Source organism: Bos mutus, chromosome 16 (genome assembly GCF_027580195.1).
Source record: "Bos mutus isolate GX-2022 chromosome 16, NWIPB_WYAK_1.1, whole genome shotgun sequence".
NCBI classification, from domain to species: Eukaryota; Metazoa; Chordata; class Mammalia; order Artiodactyla; family Bovidae; genus Bos; species Bos mutus.
Window position 1 is genome coordinate 5,454,628 of NC_091632.1, and position 19,401 is coordinate 5,474,028.

At 52.7% G+C, this 19,401-nt stretch overlaps 1 protein-coding gene across 1 annotated transcript in view; it reads left to right on the top strand.

Moving 5' to 3' along the window:
* NAV1 (neuron navigator 1) overlaps positions 1–19,401 on the top strand; it is a 197,015-nt gene that overhangs the window by 152,401 nt on the left and 25,213 nt on the right. Inside the window, 1 exon segment of the mRNA XM_070384624.1 lies at positions 19,193–19,331. Coding sequence (XP_070240725.1) covers positions 19,193–19,331 — 139 coding nt within the window.

Sequence of the window (19,401 nt, forward strand, 5' to 3'; positions counted from 1 at the left end):
TGTTGGGACCTATTATTAACTGCTCATTTTATGCTCTTATTGGAAATCTTTACATGAGGAAAGAATGCACGGGTTGTTGGGGGAGGGGGGAGGCTCAAGTTAAAAGCTACCTTGCCTAGCATCCCAGACCTGGGGTCTGAGAACAGATTAGAGACCCATATGGCCTCAGGCAAAGAAAGCTGTCTGGTCGCCCGCCCAGGACTGTTTTCCCAGATGAAAGGCCCTCACGGATTTAAGAGGTGGCTGTTTCGAGGGAGAAGACTGTGTCTTTGGGAGCCACAGTGCTGTAAGTACTGCAGTCCGCTTCGAGGACACGTTGATGAGGGACTACACGGCGTGTTTCATAAATAGAGAAAGCGGAAGCTATTGCACTGTGTTACATTCCAGCCCCTAACTGGGTGATTGGAAAAGGCCCGTGTTTAATCAAATTCCAGCACGCGGAGTCTGACAGGAAGACCTGGTGGCCTCCAGCTTGAGCACTGCCTGGGATTGGAGAGAAGCGCCCTCCATGGGACCTCGCTCAGGGACGCCTCAGCTCAAATGCCGAGCGCTCTTAGCCGGAAGGGGCCTCCCGCCGCCATGGCGGGGCATCCACTTAGGGTGTGCTTGGAAGACATCTGAACAGCGCTGCGTGCAACTTCCTTGCGGATTCTGCTCCTGACTCATTTTCGATCTGTCCTGGGAAGACTCCACATAGGATGGCTTTTTGGAAGCAGGGCTACGTAAGTGTTGGCCTCTGGTGGGTGAATGTAGGGGATTGTTGTGAAACCGAAGACGCTCCCAGAGACAAGAAGTCAGGAAAGTGAGCACCACAGGGACACACCCAGAAGGGAGACAGGCCTCCCGGTAAGCAGACCAATCAGCAGCCGCCGTGCCATTGACAGACAGGGCAGGTCGCTGTGGATGTGGTGTTAGTGGCTGGCTGGTCGACCTGGTCTTGGTGGGGAGTACGTGACTTGGTCCTGGGGCCACACGGACGCGGGAAGACTCTGTGGACCCCCAGTTAGGGCTCTGCCACTCCAGGGCCACACTGAAGGCAGGTGTGCCCACCTTGTCCACCATGGGCCTTACCCAGCATCCTGGCCATCACCATCAGGGGTATTTTAATTTCGCCTGTCACCACCGAGAGTCTTTTGCCCACTGCCACTCCGGAGACTGGACTTCACACTCAGGCCACGTGGGCTCCTGATGAATCCTACGTGGAAGGAGGTGGACAGGGCTCCGGAAAACCCACCCACCCAGGCTAAGGCATCTGAGTCATCGGGAGCTGCCTGCATCCTCCCAGCCCCATGCCACAGACTTGCAGGGGCACGCTGTCCACTGGCCTGTGCTAAGGCAGCTGGTGTGCGCTCATGGAAGGGCCTGTGGGGCTGGCCGCCCTGCCTTGTGCTCAAGCCCTCATAAGCCCTCATCCAGTTACTGAGAAGCAGACCACTCTCGGGAGTCTTCTGTTTGAGTCTTCAGGCCTTTTGAGGTCCAGGACCAACCCCATGTCTTCATGATTCTCCATTCCAGACCTCAGTTTGAGGTGCAGTGTTAAATCAGCAGAGCAGACACAGGTTGCCTTTGACCTGGAGACCGTCTTTTTTGTAGAAGTCCCCTGGAGGTTTGTAAGTGATCATTGCCCTCCAGCAGAACACCCTGTTCCAGCAGAACATTTAGAAAGCTGCCAAACCACACCCTGCAGAGTGACACACCAGAGAGCTCCCTGTGATCTGAGCAAATGTCCAATTTAGCTTTGCTAGCTCTACCACCCCTAACTAGAGCTGTCCCCCTCCTGATGGGAGTATTTCTCTTCCACTCAGTGGTTAATGACAGGTCTTTTAGTCAGATCTTGACGCTAAGGGAGGCTGTGGGACCATGGGCAGGCTTGTAACCTTGAGTGAAAGTGTTAGTCGCTCAGTCGTGTCTGACTGTATGTGATCCCATAGACTGTAGCCCGCCAGGCTCCTCTGTCCATAGAATTCTCCAGGCAAGATACAGGAGTGGGTAGCCATTCCCTTCTCCAGGTCTTAAATCTTAAGTTTCCCCTCTCTTACAGGTAAAATGGAAATAATATTCTAGTCCAGGCTGATATGAATATTAAATGAGGTTGTGCATGTATGTAAGTGCCCAGGACAGTGCTTAGATGCATATTTAAATACTGGACATACGGTAACTTGTTTTCACAATCTGGTGATGTTCACAAGAAAACTAAGGTTAGAATATATGCATGGATTAGCACAAATCCATCTCAACTAGAAAACAATGTATAAGGCATGCCCTTCTGACGAAAGCAGGTGCCGTGGATCTGGAGGAAAGCAGCATGCTAAAGACAGCTTTTACCTGTGAGCACTTAGGAGTTGCTATTTGGATATCCACAGTACACTGGGTGGTGGGAAAGTGGTGAGCCTGCTTAGCTGTGAGCAAGGTTGTAGACGGCCGAATGAGGGAGCTTGGTGACTTCTCTGACTCTGCAGACAGAAGGGGACCATCACGCTGGGCTCCAGCCTTTCTGGTGTTGGGTGGCATGATGGTCAGTAGCATCATTTAAGGATGTCTTCCAGAAAGCCTCGCATCTTCAGTACAGCTGCAGACCTTGCTCTGGTCAAGTGTGGGGCATTGCTGCACGTGTGTCCAGCAGTGAAGAGTCCTGCTGGTCCTGTCTGCCAGGTGGGCACAAGTCGAAACTCCTATTGGGTCAGACCCTGGCTGCCTGCTGAGTAAGCGAACAGCAACTTTGCACGAGGCAGCCTGACTCACACGTGGACTGCTTTGCTACAACGGAAATCTTTTATCGTTAAAACCACACAGATAAACGTTCAGTTATGAAGCATGCCCTTAAATTCTCCTACCTTCTCATGACCATGTCTTCTGAAATAATGATACCAGGGTGGCAACAGAGGCATCCGATGAGCTCTCCCAGGAGCAACTTGAGAAGCCTCACTGGCAATGCACTGACTCTGCTTCGAGGCCTCAGCTGCTAATTCTTTGTGGAGAGAGCTGTTACCACCCTGGACTCCTGCAGCTCTGGCCACTGCCAGCATGGATGACCGACATTTTTATTTTGGAATTTAAGTGAGGATATGACATTAAGATGAGTTGCGGGCATTACAGGTGTGAGAAAATCCAGCCAGAGCCACTTAAAACCGCAGGTGGCCTAAATGGGCGAGATCCAAGTGCTCCTGGAGCCTGGAAAGCAGCTTCGCCTTTACCACCCAGCCGAGACGTTTCTTCCTTGAATTCAGTGAAGGGACAGCAGTTTCTGTGACCATGCATCTGACCTGCTCTAGAGTGACCTGCCTCGTCCACGGCCAGCTGTCGGCGGGACTCCTCCCCGGGGGTCTCAGGAGGGTGCCAGCTCCTGACAGGTGCTCACCGTCTGCCCTGGGTTGATTTCTCCGTGCTCCTCCTGGAAAGGAAGGCCAATCACGGACTCAGGTGACATCGCCTGTGTGTGCCCCAAAGGCCGCCATGCTGTCACCAGCTTCATGGTTATCCTGAGCTGATCCTCTTGGTGGGCGTGAAGGGCCCTCGGCTGTCTGACCACATCCTCCCAGGGGTCCGGCAGGACACGTGCACGCAGGCAGGCGCAGGGAGGTTTCTCTCAGGCCCCAGTTGGGAGCGTGTGCTTGCCGTGCTCCACTGGCTTTCCGAACGAGTGTTCCTCGTCATGCTCCTCTTCGGCGGATGAAACGCGGACACCGTTAGGGAGACAGGTGGTGCGTTGCCTTCTGTTTCAAGTCAGGATTTTTAAGTGGATGAGGAGACTCAGTGACCAGAAAAATGATCTCCTTGGTTTTTATGTGGAAATACTAGGAGGAAATTGGAAAGTGGGCTTTTATTATCTAATAGAGGAAAAGAGAAGAAAGATGATAATGGAAGGCCAGGGATTCTGAGGTGAGAAGGTTGGATGTGACACAGGGTGGTCAGAAGAGGGGTGTGACTCATTCAAAGGGACGGCAGGCCCACGCGGGACTGTGGGAGGCCAGGCCCCACCCAGCCGGGTGCTCGCGTCTATGAGAGCGGAGGGTGTCCCGGTTGCACCGCCTTCACCTCTTCCGATGCCCGCCCTGCGCTCCTAGGCTGCTTTCCATCTGGAGACAGGACCCCTCTGTTGCCGTGACCCTAACCAGGGAGAGGGACGTCCCAGTCTGCCCACCCCTGGGGCAAGGCCTGTGCTTCTCACTAGAAAAGGCTTTGCTTCTGCCAGCCTCACATCATCCACTCTTAAACTACAAATGTGTTTGAATTCATCTCGTCCTGTTTTCAGGCAGTGCCTCCTTCTGGTGGGGGATTAATGGTGAAGGGCAGGCCCACCTAGAGCTTCCTCTTTTCTTTCTCTCTTCCTCTCCTGCCTCCTCCCTCCACCCCCTTACCTTTTATTTTCCTGTGTCAAAAGGAGCCAGTAACGTTGCTGGTAGGAAAATCTTGTTTTGACTTGTAAACCCAGCAGGTTGGAGCAGAAAGGCACTGAAAGGGAGTAAAAGTAGAGGTCTTTTTTAGTCTAGAGTTGCTTTTTGGTCCAAGACTTGCCAGCTGAAGAGTTATTTTCCTTTTTGCTCTGGTTTCTTCTAGCCTAGTGGTCAGCAGACTTTGGCCTTCTGGGCCAAATCTGGTCCACCGCCTGTTTTGGTTTGGCCCACAAAGCAAAGAATGGTTTTCACATTTTTAAGTGATGTGAAAGGGAAAACTAAAAGAAGAAGAAGAAGATTTTGTGACACCTGAAAGTCAAATGAAATTTGAGTTTCATTTCCTTACTGTCTGTGGCTGCCTTCCTGCTCCGGGGCAGAGCTGAGAGGCCGCCATAGAACATGGCCATCAAAGGCTAACATGATGACCGGTTCTTTACAGGAAAAACTCGGCCAAGTCCTGCTCTAGGCACTTGAAGCTTCCCGACTTTTCAGAGTGCCGTCAGTTGTCTCTTAATTCCTTATTGGTTTAAAGATGGTGCGGAAGTGCAAGAAGGACCATACGGCGTCCCTCCCATCAGCCAGCGGTTTGGGAGTTGGGTGAGGCCGTCCTGACAAGAGCCTCCGGAAGAGCCAGGGGTGTGGGGAGGAAGCAGGAAGTGTCTCCTGAAACGTCAGTGCTAACAGCATCTTCATCCCTTTCCAAAAGTCTGTGAAACGGGACATCTGTGTCGACTTTAGGAAACGAAGGGGCCATGGGTCCCAGACAGCACGCTGTCGACTGTTCCTCTTGACAAAGACACGGACACTCAGGCTGGGATCGCTCTTAACACTTGGCACCCTAATTTTGCGACGCGTTAGTTCTTGTCAAGATTTTCTTTGTCCAAGTTAGGAATCAAAATTATTTTCCCAGATGTTCAACTTTCAAAACATCCTGCTGGGAGGTGCTGGATGACTTGTTTATACCTGGGGAGATTGAGGCCCAGGGGACTCAGCTGCAGGACCGAGTGCCGAGGGAACGGCCCCCGCACTGCCCTGCATCCTCCGGAGGCGGGCAGGCTGTGTCCCGCAGGGTTCTCCCTGTCTTCAAATTCCCAGTTACGTTTCATTCTGTAAAGCATTTAATTTCTTCACTCTGAAAAATAGGGAAGTGCCTTGTTTCACTCCTACCTCTGAGAAAGTAGGAATCTCTGAAACAGGAGAGAACCCCATCGGGCTTCGGCCAGCCGAGTCAGCATTCCTCACCCGCAGTTGGTCCTAATTAGAGAGACTCCCATTCAACAGCTCCACGTTCGGCTGTTTCCTGTGCTCTGGCCCCGCCAGCTGACACGGCAAAGCTATAAGCCACACCTCGGAAACCCTCGCTCATTCCTCCCCGTCCTCTCCCTTCTCTGTCTCGCCCACCACCCTGCAATTATCCTTTCCCACATGGAGATGCCAGTGAGATACACTGATTCCTCTAATCCAGTTGTAGCCATTCTGTTCCAAAAAGTGCTAGCCAAGCTGTTTGCAGGGCTGAATGACCACGTATGGTGTCGTTAGTGGAGCACACACAAAACCTGGTTTCATCATAAGAACATGGTTTTTCTCCAGCAGGACACCCCTGCCAAGTCAGAGCAGCAGCCACCGCTCACTCCTGCCTCCTCGCCCCTCCCAGCCCGCACCTTCTGCTGAGCCCGCTGATGGCCCTGGGTGCTTTATGTGATCTGTAATGACCTGTGGCGTCACAGTCAAAAACCTCATGTTAATAAACCGCTGAATTGAAATCTGCCTGGACCCTGGAGGTGGTCAGGCTGCAATGTTCTCATGTATGAGTACAGAATCAGCTAATTGTACCAAAATACCGAAGGCTGGGAGGCTAAACAATAGAAATCAATTCTCACACAGTCTGGGAGGCTGGGATTCTAAAATCAGGGTGCTTGGTTTCTGGTGAGACCTGTCTTCTGGCCAAGTCAAGGTCCTCGCATGGCGGGTCCTCCTCCTTAAAAGATTAAGTAATCAGTCTTGTTGGATCAGGGCCCCACCCCCCTGAGCTCACTTAACCTTAATGACCTCCCTAGAGGTCCTAGCTCCAAATATAATCACTGGGGGTTATGGCCTCAACTTAAGGATGTAGGGGGACACATTTCAGTCTGTAACAGTGGTCTAAGTGGGAGAAACTGTCTTAACCTCAGGGCAGAGATTAAATGCCAGGACTAAGAAGGCCATGCTTGAAGCAGGGTGTTAGGAGGCAAGATGATAATTTAAAAGAACTTTTCTCTGAGTCACAGACATTTGAGACTCCGAAGGTGTGATCAGACACTCGAAAATTGCACATATGCACAGAACTTTCTACGTTGCCCGCAGGCTGATCAGGAGTACCCGTCCTCTAGACCGGTTAAGGACTCGGAGCCCGCGGGATGATTCTCTAAATCATTCTTTTGCCAGTGAGCCAGTCTCCCTCCAGATTCGGACACAAGCTGTATCTTGACCTGGCGGTGTTCTGCTGAGGCCGGGGGTGGCCGTATCCCTCTGCCGTAACCCTTCCGGGAGAGGGGAGGAGGCCGCGCTGGGCGGTGACCGTGGTCGACTCTGGCAGGGGAAAGGTGCAGGGAGCTAGGACGGGGATGAGTCCAAGAGGGCGCCGTTCACGCTCTCGGTGGCCGAGCAGCCTGTGTGTTTATAGCAGCCCCTCCAGATGCCCAAGTGGAAACTAGGAGCTGAGCCGCTTGACAGACAGAGGCGGCAGTGGAAATGGTGATTCCGCAACTCAGTGGGATGATCGAAGTACAGGAGGGCATGGCGTCTGATTTTCTTGACTTTCACTTGAGTTGGGGGTGACCTCCAGGAACACTCCCTGAATCTGTGGTGTTCATCTTTGTAATCTTCCAGGCTGGGTTTGAGTAAGAATTCATCACCGAGGGGTTGCCCCAGATCTCACAGAGTAACGGGCTCCAAAACAGTGCTGTGGGATCTGCAGAGATTAAATGTGAATGTCAGGGTCCCCAGCCCATTCACAAAATTAGCCTCAGCATCTGAGAGCTGGACAAAATTCAGTGGATCTGCAGTCCAGGAAGTGTCTGTAACAAGTTGCTGAAGCCCTCAGTTTTCTTAGGGACAGGGTGAGGGGTATGAGCTCACTGCCATATACTAAGGGGGCCAAATAAATTCCCCTAATTGTACACATCCTCCTGTTTCCTATTGGACTCTGGTCACCAGGTCCTCAGAGTTCCTTCTGCTGGTGAGCTTTACCCTTAGACTTGGCAGACCCCTAGCACGAGACGTTTACTTTGGCTTCTTCTCTGCCCCGCCCCCTCTTCCTCTAAATCTCTCTGCAGTTCGTCCTTGGCCAGACCTGGCTGCCTCGCTGTGGCCTCGGCCAAACCACAGACATGTAGTGAAGCTGCGCTCAGCCTGCCCTGCAGAGCTGAGGCCACGCGGGGTGGCGCGAGCTTGGCGGCGCCTGAGCAGAATGCCGGTCTCTGTGTGGCCCCAGTCGTTTCAGAACTGAGCCTCACTCAGGTGCTCAGCCCCCCTGAGACTCCTCCATCGCCGCGCCTTCTCTCTGGCCCCGCCGTGTCATTTGTTCGCTTTAACCTCTTGGACACTCAGGACCGCGGCCAGTCATTCAGGGTAAGTGTCCAGTGCTTCTGCCACATCTGGTGCTGTCCGGGGAAGGGTCAGCTGGCACTGACCTGCAGCCACAGCCTCAGTCGATGAACCCCGCCTCTTCCAGGTGGACAGTCTGTCAACCAAAAGTTTCCTCCAAGACACAGCTTCCAGAAGCGGTGCGAGCCACATCTGTCAGTTTAAATTCCCTAGTACACACGTTTTTAAAAAGTGAAACAGGTGGACTTAATTACAATAACAAGGTTTATTTAATCCACTATATCTAAAAATATTATCATTTAAGTATTAATATGAAGTTATTAGTAAGATACAGAGCATTCTCTTTTCATACAAAGTCTTTGGACTCTGGTACTAAATGTGAAACCTTACCACACATCTCAGTTTGGACCGGCCATGTTTCAGGAATTCGGTGTGTGGATGTGCTTGGCCAGTGGCTGCCCTGTTACACGGACCTACGAGGGGCTGGGCTTCCCAGGTGGCTCAGTGGTAAAGCACCCACCTGCCAGTGCAGGAGAGTCAGGAAGATCCCCTGGAGGAGGAAATGGCAACCCGCACCAGTATTCTTGCCTAGGAAATCCCATGGACAGAGGAGTCTGGCGGGCTACAGTCCATGGGGTCGCAAGAGAGTCAGACATAACTTAGTAACTAAACAACAGGAGTTGACTGCCTGGTAACCAAGGGGACAGAGAGGGAGCCTCACCAGCCAGCTGTGAGGTCAGGACCCATCATCGAGCTGGGAGCGAGCTCCAGGAAGGCCTGGCTGCTGTCTGAGCTGCTCACCTTCCTGAAAGGACCTGGAGGACCACGAAGGGCAGGGCCTCCTGAAGTGTGCACTGAGGGGGATCCAAGACGCTCTGCGGCACCAGGCACGGCCTCAGGCAGCACAGGCCGCCACCCCTGCTGTTTGACGCAGATCCGGGACCCAGCGTTTTCCTGCTTGAAGAGTTCAGCCCTGGTGGTCCAGCGGTTAAGACTGCACCTCCAGTCAGGGGCTGCGGATTCACACCCATCGGGGAGCTAGGATCCCAGGAGCCTGCAGCCAGAGGAGACCAGACACATGAAACGGAGCAACGCTGTAACAAATTCGATGAAGACTTAAAAACAGTCCACATCAACAAAACAAAAATACTGAAAAAAAAAAAGCACCCTTTCCCCAGTTCTGCAACAAACAGGCGCTGCCCCACCTGCCCAGGGAGGAGGGAAGCAGGCGCCCCGTGGTCAGCTGTCTCCCACCACAGCAGTGGCAGCCTCTCAGGGCTCGGTCGTCACGTTCCGTCCTGGACGGTTAGCAGGGAGGCCGTGGCTGTCTTCAGACCTAGTGCGAGGGCGGGGAGGACAGAGTGATTTGGAGGCTCTTTCCGTGTGTGGTTCTGACTCAGGCTGGTCCTGACCAAGCCCTGTCCACTTTTCCGGCCCCCTGAAGTAGAGCAGTTTGAGCTGCAGGGCCGCCGCGCCGTCCGGGCGCCTCGTCTAAAGCTCCTGTGCCAGTGCGATGTTCCCTTTGTCTTGACCCCCAGCCGCGCCGGCCCGTCACAGGAGCCGCTGTCCTCACCTTGGCATTCAGGTTGGGCTCTGCCCCAGGCCTGATTCACGCTGATTCACCTCCGCTTGCTGCTGCCTGTTTAGTGGCCTGGCCCTGCAAGGGGTTGAATCACAGGTCCCGAGTTGGTGACTCTCCCCCGGGGCCCACCTGACGTCTGTGGGTTCACAGAGCACAGCCACCCTTGCGGGTTCAGTGCTGGGCCCGGGAAGCCTCCCATGTCTGACTCGGGCTGCTTTTCATGACGTTTCCTGAAGGCTTTCCACTCTGTGGTCAGAGGGCCTCCTGCTGTCCTGGAGCGAGTTTCCGCTCAGACCAGAGCGATACCAGATGGAGACCAGGAGGGCCTGGGCATCTGCAGGGGCTGTAACCCCAGGCTTCAGCTCCGTAAACTCTCCCTGGGAGCAGCGTGTGCTCAGCCGCTCAGTTGTGCCGCACTGTGTCCCAGGGGCCCCCTCGGGGCGCAGAGTGCAGCTGCGAATGCTTCCGGCTTGTTGTCTGCCTGATGCTACCCTCAGAGTCAGCTGTTGTTTAGTCGCTCAGTCGTGTCCAGCTCTTTGCGACCCCGTAGACTGTAGCCTGCTAGGCGCCTCTGTCTGTGGGACTTTCCTGGCAAGAATGCTCGAGTGGGTTGCCATTCCCTTCTCCGGGGGATCTTCCCAACCCAGGGATTGAACCCACGTCTCCTGCATTAAAAGCTAATTCCTTACCACCGAGCCTCTGGGAAAGCCCCATCTGGGAGTAAAAATGATTCCACAAGAAGAAAACGATCAGCCTAGCTCTTACACCAGTCTGTTGTGTCTTGGATATTTCTCAGGAAAAAATAAGATTTTGTGTACAGAGCTCTTATCCATAAAGTGGTAAATAACCAGAGAAACATGGTTTCATCAGGCACATATATTCTGGGTTCAGTGTCAGGCCTGATTTCCAAAGACTGTGCTGGACAAGGGAGACCTGAGGATCTGTCCTGTGCATCGCCGGCCCCCCGGCCCATCCTACCACCAGCCCACGCCCTTGGCCTCTGGCCCCTGCAGGCGCCCTCGGCCACGGAGCTCTGCAGGCGACGTCTGGGAGGGGCCACAACCCCAGCCAAGAGCTCTGTGAGTGCTGGTGCAGATCCCAGAGGGTACGCCCACCCCAGCCTGCAGACAAACAGGGCAGCGTCTAGTTGCTCCACTCCCTCCGCGGCTGTGTTCTCCTCCCACAGAGGAGATGGGTGCACCCACACAAGCCCAGGGCCACCACACTCACAGCCTAGATGGAGGGCTTAGCGATTTACTGACGGGAACGGTGCAGAGTGGCCGTACACCGCCACTTCCACCCAATGGTAGGAAGCTGGAGAAGTAACAATTATGATCTAGAAAAGAAAAACATAAGTGTCTAAGGATAGAGTGTTCTAACTGAACTAAGTTTCAGGGGAGCGAGAGTGCTTGGCGGCTCTTATTCGAGGGGCCCAGTGGGAGGGGGATCAACCTACCAGTGATGCGGAAAAGGAGATAATTGGACTCCGTACAAACTTCTGGAGGCTACATGTGAACTGACTACAAGGAGACACAGTCACAGAGCAAGTACGATCCCGGCCAGCCCCAGTTCTTTCCCACGACACCTTCCCTGGGCGCACACGGGCCACAAGCCAGTGACCAAGGGCAGGGTAGAGAGACAGGGCAGACGGCCCTTCCCGGCCAGGGTGCACAGAGCAGTCACCCAGTGCCCATCAGCCGCACGGCACAGAAGAAGCTGAGAGCAGGGCCCGGGGGCGGAGGAGGCCCCCACAAGCGCAAGGCCCTCCTCTCGCACCCGGGGCAGCCCCTGCAAGCGGGCAGCCAGGCTGTAGGGCACAGAGAGGGCTGGAGTCACCGCGGGCACATCCCAGCCCCACGGGAAGAGCAGCCTTGATCCGGACCCGGAGATGTTCGGAACCGACTTTAACCAAAGTGACCACAGAGCCGAGACTTGGCTCCACCGCAGGGGAGACCAACTCTGCCCTCAGCTCCGCGGGCGTCCACTCCCAGGTGTCGCTTCCCACGCGCCTACACGCAGCATCTGGCGCAGAAGAGCAGTGACGAGCCTCGTGAAGAGTCGGGAAGCGTCACGGGCGGGAGTGCGATGGACGCAGCGAACCGACAGCTGACTCGGTGTTGAAGCTGGCAGGAGGGTCGTTGAGTACTTTTTCTAAGGACTTTGAAGAATCCGGTAGACAGGCTGGATCATGTGCTTGTATAGACCGAGAATTCAAGCGGAGATCTGGAAGTTCTACAGAGAGAAAGGTTATCGATTCCCACTGAAGCGAGGGTCCTTCAGAAACAAACTGCCAGTCACTCTTAGAGAACAGATCTCTGGCACTGGGAGGTTGTAACCGCTTCCCTGGATGTGCGCCCCACTTTCACAGGTCTTCCCGCTGCGTAGACACTGTGAGGCACGGCGGCACCAGACCTCGGCCCTGCCCCTTGGGAGACTGCCTGCAAGGCGGACGCTCCAGTAGAGCCCGAGACGCGATGAGGAGACACGGGAGAGGGTGGCGCGGAGGGCCACGGGAGCCTGGATGAAGCTGGTGTTTGGCGTGGGCCTTGGCTGCACCCCGCGGACTGGGAGAAACCCGTGCAGGCAGGTCGGGTCTGCGCACCCCCCGTCAGGTGCCCACGGTGGTGCCAGGACTCCTGAACCCTCGCAGAGAGGTCACGCACGTGGTGAGGAGCCTCCTCCTGCACGTCTGTGCTTCCGTAGAGTGAGAGGGGGGGCCCACAGGCAAGGGGACGAGCGCCCCATCCACCCGTGTCCCGCGAAGCCACGTCACGTTCCCGGGTGTGCGTGGAGAATGAAGCCGCCCTGCTCTCTGTCTCCTCTCTTCTGATTTCCTGTCTCATTTCATCTTTCCCCTCCTTGTGTGGTGAGCTGATTCTCCAGTCTTCATCAAACTTCCCCACAGCTGACGCCACCCCGTAGATGTGACTCCCTGGTGTTCACCATGTTGACATCGAATTTAACCCTGGGCAAAGTTTATGGGACTTGAATTCAGAGAGTCCGGCCACCACGTTTGTGTTCTTAATCATACAGTACACGCGTGTTCATGGATGCAGGGTTTGAGTCAATTGTCTCAGCAGCGAGGAGCTAATGGAGGTGTTGGAAAGGCTGTCAGGCTTCTTCTGATGCTGTTTGGTGTATCCCAGGAAGAGGGAGCTCGGTAGACAGTGGGGTGGGTAGAGGCCTTCACGGGGGTTCGAGTGTGAGCACGTCCAGCTTTGACCCGGAGCAAAAGCGAGAGAGACGGAAAGGAAGAAAAGGAGACAGGCCGGTGGTCTGGGGACTGGGGGCTGGGCTGGGCGGCGAGCACAGAGGAGGAGTTGGAGTTGTAGTAAGGTGTTGGTAGGAAGACAGGAAGAAACAGTCGTTCTTCTGGTGGAAACAGGAGGTGGGAAGTTTACGCTGTGGCGGGGGAGGGGGAGGGGTTTGAGGAGATGGGTGACTGGGAAGTGAACACCCTGCAGAGGGAGCTGCCAAGCTGGCGTGCGCTGCCCCAGCGTGCTGGGGGCTGCCCTCGAGTCGCCTCTGCTGTCTGGTCTGGTTCCCGTGTGACTCAGTCCCTCCCGAGCTTCTTGAGACGCATTCACTGCTTCTCTCAGGCTGAGTGAGAAAGGTGATGTGTGGCCGCTCTTGGAGCAGCTGCCGCGGAGGGGAAGCTTGGCTCCACGTTAGTGCTGTGAACTGGTGTAAACGCACAAGAGAACACCGCTCGTGCATGCCAGTGTTGTCAGTGACGGTCGTGTGGACGTGTAGATGGAAAGCAGAATGCGAAACGCCAGGCTGGGTGACTGACAAGCTGGAGTCAAGATTGCAGGGAGGAATATCAACAACCTCAGAAATATCAACAGCCTGCAGATGATCCCACTCTAACGGCAGAAGGCGAAGAGGAACTAAAGAGGCTCTTGATGAGGCTGAAAGAGGAGAGTGAAAAAACTGGCTTAAAACTCAACATTCGAAACACTGAGAATGGCATCCAGTCCCATCACTTCGTGGCAGATAGATGGGGAAAGTGGAGACGATTGGCAGGCCCTCCCTGTGAACACAGGGCTTCCAAAGACCTCAGGGTGGGGCCAGGCTTACAGGTGAGCATCAGCTATGGGTCGTCAGCGCTCCCAGAAGTCTCACCAGCACAGACGGAATAAAGCTACTTGGAGCCAGGAACTAGGCAGAGAGCTTGTGGACCTGCCCCTCCAGACAGACGAGTGAGTGTCTCTGAGAGTTAAGAGATCCTTGAGAGAAAGACCGATAATGCTGTTGTATAAAATGGAAATATATCGATAGCAGAAATGGAAATCTTAAAGGAGGCAACTGGGGCCACTGCCCAAAGAGTAGAGTTTAAAATACATACGTGTGTGTGTAGTGATGGAAAATAAGAGAAAATCAGAATCGTAACCTTAGAATCTATCATCTGATAACAGTCTAGAGAGAGAGCTGGGAAGTGGAAGAAACCGTCAAAGGAATAACTGGAGAAAGTTTCGCAGAGCTGAGGGCATGAGTGTCTAGGTGTTAGGGGCCCAGCGGGGCACCAGCTCACGCATACACAGGGCCTCACCAGCCCCATCGTCCTCAATGCCTCAGAACACCAGGGGAGGTGCTGAGTGTTTCCAGAGGGGAAACGGACTGCAGCCTTAAGGACTGGGAGTCAGAACACCAGCAGCAGATGCCGGGCTGTGGAGCAGGGCCCTCATGGTTGGAGAGGACATTATCTTCAGCTAGGAATTCAACGTCCAGCCAAAATCTCACACGTGAAAGAGAAAAATATTTTGTAATGTGTTAGATCTTAAAAAGCTTGCTTTCCGAGGACGCTTTTCCAGGAACCTGCTGCAAGAGGCACACCACTGGAACACGAGAGGAAACCAACACAGACGGGCCGCAGCTCCCCCTGAGAGCCAGGCGCGCGAGGCTGGGGCGTTGGGCTGCAGGCTGCGGGGGACGGCAGGGGGCCGTGTGGGCTTCGCTGTAGAGGGCACAAGGAGTCGTTACCTGCGGTCACCGCAGATAGGGGGCGCTTGTCCTCTCTCCCTGGATAGTTTTACATGATATTCGAGCCTTGCCTATCATATGATACTTGTCTAATTTCTCCACTGGAGATGCCTGCCCCTTCAGTCATGAACACAGAATTTCCCTTTTTTCAGCACCTACAGAGGACTTTGTCCAGGAAGCCTTGCCCGACAGCTGGGCTTGTGCTGCCTCACGACCGGAGGAGGGCCTGTGACTCGGGAGGGGACGTCTTTGGAGCCAAGAGGAGCGTGTGTCCCCCCTTCCCCATCACAGCCTTGGGCTTTCCATCGACAGTGGGCAAGGGCAGGTTTCTTGGCGTTGGTGGACTGCAGAGTCCTCATTGCCCGTAAGAGTTTTCTCTGCTGCGAAGCCTCAAGGACCACCAGTTAATCTCGGTGGAGGGTTCAGTGGAAGGACAGACTTCTTGTGCCTTTGACCTGAGAGAACACCCTGGGAATTGTGTGTATGTACTTGCCAGAGAGCTCATCTTGACCCAGGAGAGCCGACGGGATGTTACAACCGTATTGATCTTTCCCCCTCAGTGTCTCTTCTCTTCCAAATGTGGGGGGATTACCTTAGCCCAGGACAGGCTTGAGATTTAATATACGTCACCACTCGGGGGGAGAGGCGGATGGTCGTTTCATGATGGCCGTGATTCCTGGTGATGAAGCCGAGCTTGCTCTGCGGTGTGGTCCAAGCCCCTGCTCTCTGCTTTCTCACTGTGCTTGGATCAATCCCTGCAGAACAACAAGCCAAACGTCTAAACCACCCACTTTCCTCTTCCCAGCAAATAAATCACAGGGAGACCGGCCTAAGTCTGGGCCAAGCCCTTAGATGCCTTGTGTGTCTGATTTTTGTTCCATGAGATGAAACTCAAAATAAATCAAAAGGGAACAGTGTTCCAGCAACCAGCAGATTCATGGAAAACATCTTCAGCCTCTTCAGCACACATGCAAAGCTGATGAACGAGGGTTTAGAGGTTCCCACCGACACGGGTTCATGCACTGCACTCTCACTAAAGGTCCGTATTCAGTCTGAGCCTCCAGAACTGAAAGTGGGACTTCAGGTTTCACAGGAACCTGGAGAACTCGTTAGGGTCCAGAAGGAAGAAATAGAAGAGGAGAAAGGCATGGAGAACAGGACGTTTGAAGAAAGGTTGTAGAAGATGAAATTTGAGCTTTGAAAATAATGTGTGAACACAGAGACGCCTCTGGTAGCAATCTCGGATGGCACAAGAGGAGTCTGATGTGAATGGGGCAGGAGGCATTTCAGATATTAAAAGTAAACCTCTGACAGTGAAACTTGTCAAACGCAGAAATCAATAGCCAAGGCACTGCAGGCGAGTGGCTGAGGCTGGGCCCGGCTCTGTGGGAGTGTGGGCCAGGTGCCGATGGAAAGACGCTTAGGCAGACGTTGACAGCCATCTGGTGCTCCGAGCTGCGGGCAGGAAAAGGGGACCTCTCAGCACGTGGCCCTGCACTTGGCCACCGCACCCAGAGCGGGCGCCACACCCAGAGCAGCAGGGCTTGCTGTGGAGAAGTGGGACCTGGTCTCACAACGGGGTGAAGCCCGTAAAGAGAGGCGTGAGAAGTGATGGGTCTAAGCCACTCTGAAAAGATCAGTCCCTTTACCCTTGTTACCAGGTGTAGAGAATTTTAGAAAAGGGAGACGAAATGCCTAAAAGAACACATCTGAAAATAAAGACATGGTGATTTTACGATTGGAGGGGACATGGGTATGTAGGGTTAGGTCAATAAAAGAATTGCCTTGTCTTTATAATACACTGTTCTGCTAAGCAGATAGAACATCCTCCTTGGCCAGATAAAGTTCGGTTCAGTTCAGTCGCTCAGTCGTGTCCGACTCTTTGCGACTCCATGGACTGCAGCACGCCAGTCTTCCCTGTCCATCACCAACTCCCGGAGCTTGCTGAGACTCGTGTCCATCGAGTCAGTGATGCCATCCAACCATCTCATCCTCTCCCGTTCCCTTCTCCTCCCGCCTTCTATCTTTCCCAGCTTCAGGGTCTTTTCCAGTGTGTAAGTTCTTCACATCAGGTGGCCAAAAGATTGGAGTTTCAGCTTCAGCATCAGTCCTTCCAGTGAATAATCAGGACTGATTTCCTTTAAGATGGACTGGTTGGATCTCCTTGCTGTCCAAGGGACTCTCAAGAGTCTTCTCCAACACCACACTTCAAAAGCATCAATTCTTCGGAACTCAGCTTTCTTTATAGTCCACCTGTCACATCCATACATGACTACTGGGCAAACCATAACTTTGACTAGACGGACCTTTGTTGGCAAAGTAATGTCTCTGCTTTTTAATATACTGTCTAGGTTGGTCATAGCTTTTCTTCCAAGGAGCAAGCATCTTTTAATTTCATGGCTATAGTCACCATCTGCAGTGATTTTGGAGCCCCCCAAAATAAAGTCTGTCACTGTTTCCACTGTTTCCCCATCTATTTGCCATGGAGTGATGAGACCAGATGCCATGATCTTAGTTTCCTAAATATTGAATTTCAAGCCAACTTTTTCACTCTCTTTCACTTTCTTCAAGAGGCTCTTCTTCACTTTCTGCCATAAGTGTGGTGTCATCTGCATAACTGAGGTTATTGATATTTCCCCTGGCAATCTTGATTCCAGCTTGTGCTTCATCCAGCCTGGGATTTTGTACTGGGATTTGCAGAATGATGTACTCTGCATATAAGTTAAATAAGCAGGTGACAATATACAGACTTGACCTACTCCTTTCCCGATTTGGAACCAGTCTGTTGTTCCATGTCCAGTTCTAACTGTTGCTTCTTGACCTGTACACAGATTTCTCAGGAGGCAGGTCAGGTGGTCTGGTATTCCCATCTCTTGAAGAATTTTCCACAGTTTATTGTGATCCACACAGTCAAAGGCTTTGGCATAGTCGATAAAGCAGATGTAGATGTTTTTCTGGAATTCAGTCTTGCTTTTTCAGTGATCCAACAGGTGTGGCCAATTTGATCTCTGATTCCTCTGCCTCTTCTAAAACCAGCTTGAACATCTGGAACTTCACAGTTCACGTACTGTTGAAGCCTGGCTTGGAGCATTTTGAGCATTACTTTACTAGCGTGTGAGATGAGTGCAGTTGTGCAGTAGTTTGAGCATTCTTTGGCATTGCTTTTCTTTGGGATTGGAATGAAAACTGCCTTTTCCAGTCCTGTGGCCACTGCTGAGTTTCCCACATTTGCTGGCGTATTGAGGGCAGCACTTTCACAGCATCATCTTCCAGGATTGGAAACAGCTCAACTGGAATTCCATCACCTCCACTAGCTTTGTCCGTAGTGATGCTTCCTAAGGCCCACTTAACTTCTCATTCTAGGATGTCTGGCTCTAGGTGAGTGATTACACCATCGTGGTTATCTGGGTCATAAAGATCTTTTTGTACAGTTTTCCTGTGTATTCTTGCCACCTCTTTTTCATATCTTCTGCTTCTGTTAGGTCCATACCATTTCTGTTCTTTATTGTGCCCATCTGCATGAAATGCTCCCTTGGTATCCCTGATTTTCTTGAAGAGATCTCTAGACTTTCCTATTCTATTGTTTTCCTCTGTTTCTTTGCATTGATCACTAAGGAAGGCTTTATTTCTCCTTGCTCCTCTTTGCAACTCTGCATTCACATGGGCATATCTTTCCTTTTCTCCTTTGCCTTTCACGTCTTTTCTTCTCTCAGCTATTTGTAAGGCCTCCTCAGACAATTATTTTGCCTCTTTGCATTTCTTTTTCTTGGGGATGGTCTTGATCACTGCCTCCTGTACAGTGTCACGAGCCTCCATCCATAGTTCTTCAGACACTCTGTCTATCAAATCTAATCCCTTGAGTCTATCTGTCACTTCCACTGTATAATCGTAAGGGATTGATTTAGGTCATACCTGAATGATCTAGTGGTTTTCTCTACTTTCTTCCATTTAAGTCTGAATCTGGCAATAAGGAGTTCATGATCTGAGCCACAGTCAGCTCCTGGTCTTGTTTCTGCTGACTGTATAGAGCTTCTCCATCTTTGGCTGCAAAGAATATAATCAATCTGATTTTGGTATTGACCATCTGGTGATGCCCATGTGTAGAGTCTTCTCTTGTGTTGTTGGAAGAGGGTGTTTGCTATGAGCTGTGCGTTCTCTTGGCAAAACTCTGTTAGCCTTTGCCCTGCTTCATTTTGTACTCCAAGCCCAAACTTGCCTGTTACTCCTCCCGGTGTCTCTTGACTTCCTACTTTTGCATTCCAGTCCCCTGTGATGAAAAGGACATCTCTTTTGGGTGTTAGTTCTAGAAGGTCTTGTAGGTCTTCATAGAACTGTTCAACTTCAGCTTCTTCAGCGTAACTGGTTGGGGCATAGACTTGGATTACTGTCATATTGGTTGATGTTGATTGTTTTGCCTTGGAAACAAACAAATAAAGCCAGTCCCTTCCTTTTGTGGAAGGACATCACCAGGTTGTTTAATATAAGCAAGTTTAACTCATGCTTTGCACTGCTGGCAAATCTAGGATTAACCCCAGACTCTGCTCGTGGCCTGTCTGTATGCTGGAGTGCAGCCGTCCTCTCCTTAAGGGAGCTTTAGTTCTCGCCCTGGCTTCTGTCTTGACTGCTCACCTTTCTCTCCTGCCCGCAGCTGGGATGAGAGCAGCTCCATTAGCAGTGGGCTCAGTGATGCCTCCGACAACCTCAGCTCCGAAGAGTTCAACGCCAGCTCCTCACTCAACTCCCTGCCCACCACGCCCACGGCATCTCGCAGGAACTCAACAATAGTGGTAGGTGCCGGTGCAGACGTGGGGCCACCTTCTCCAGGCCTACCACGGGAAGACCCGGGCGCGCCTGTGT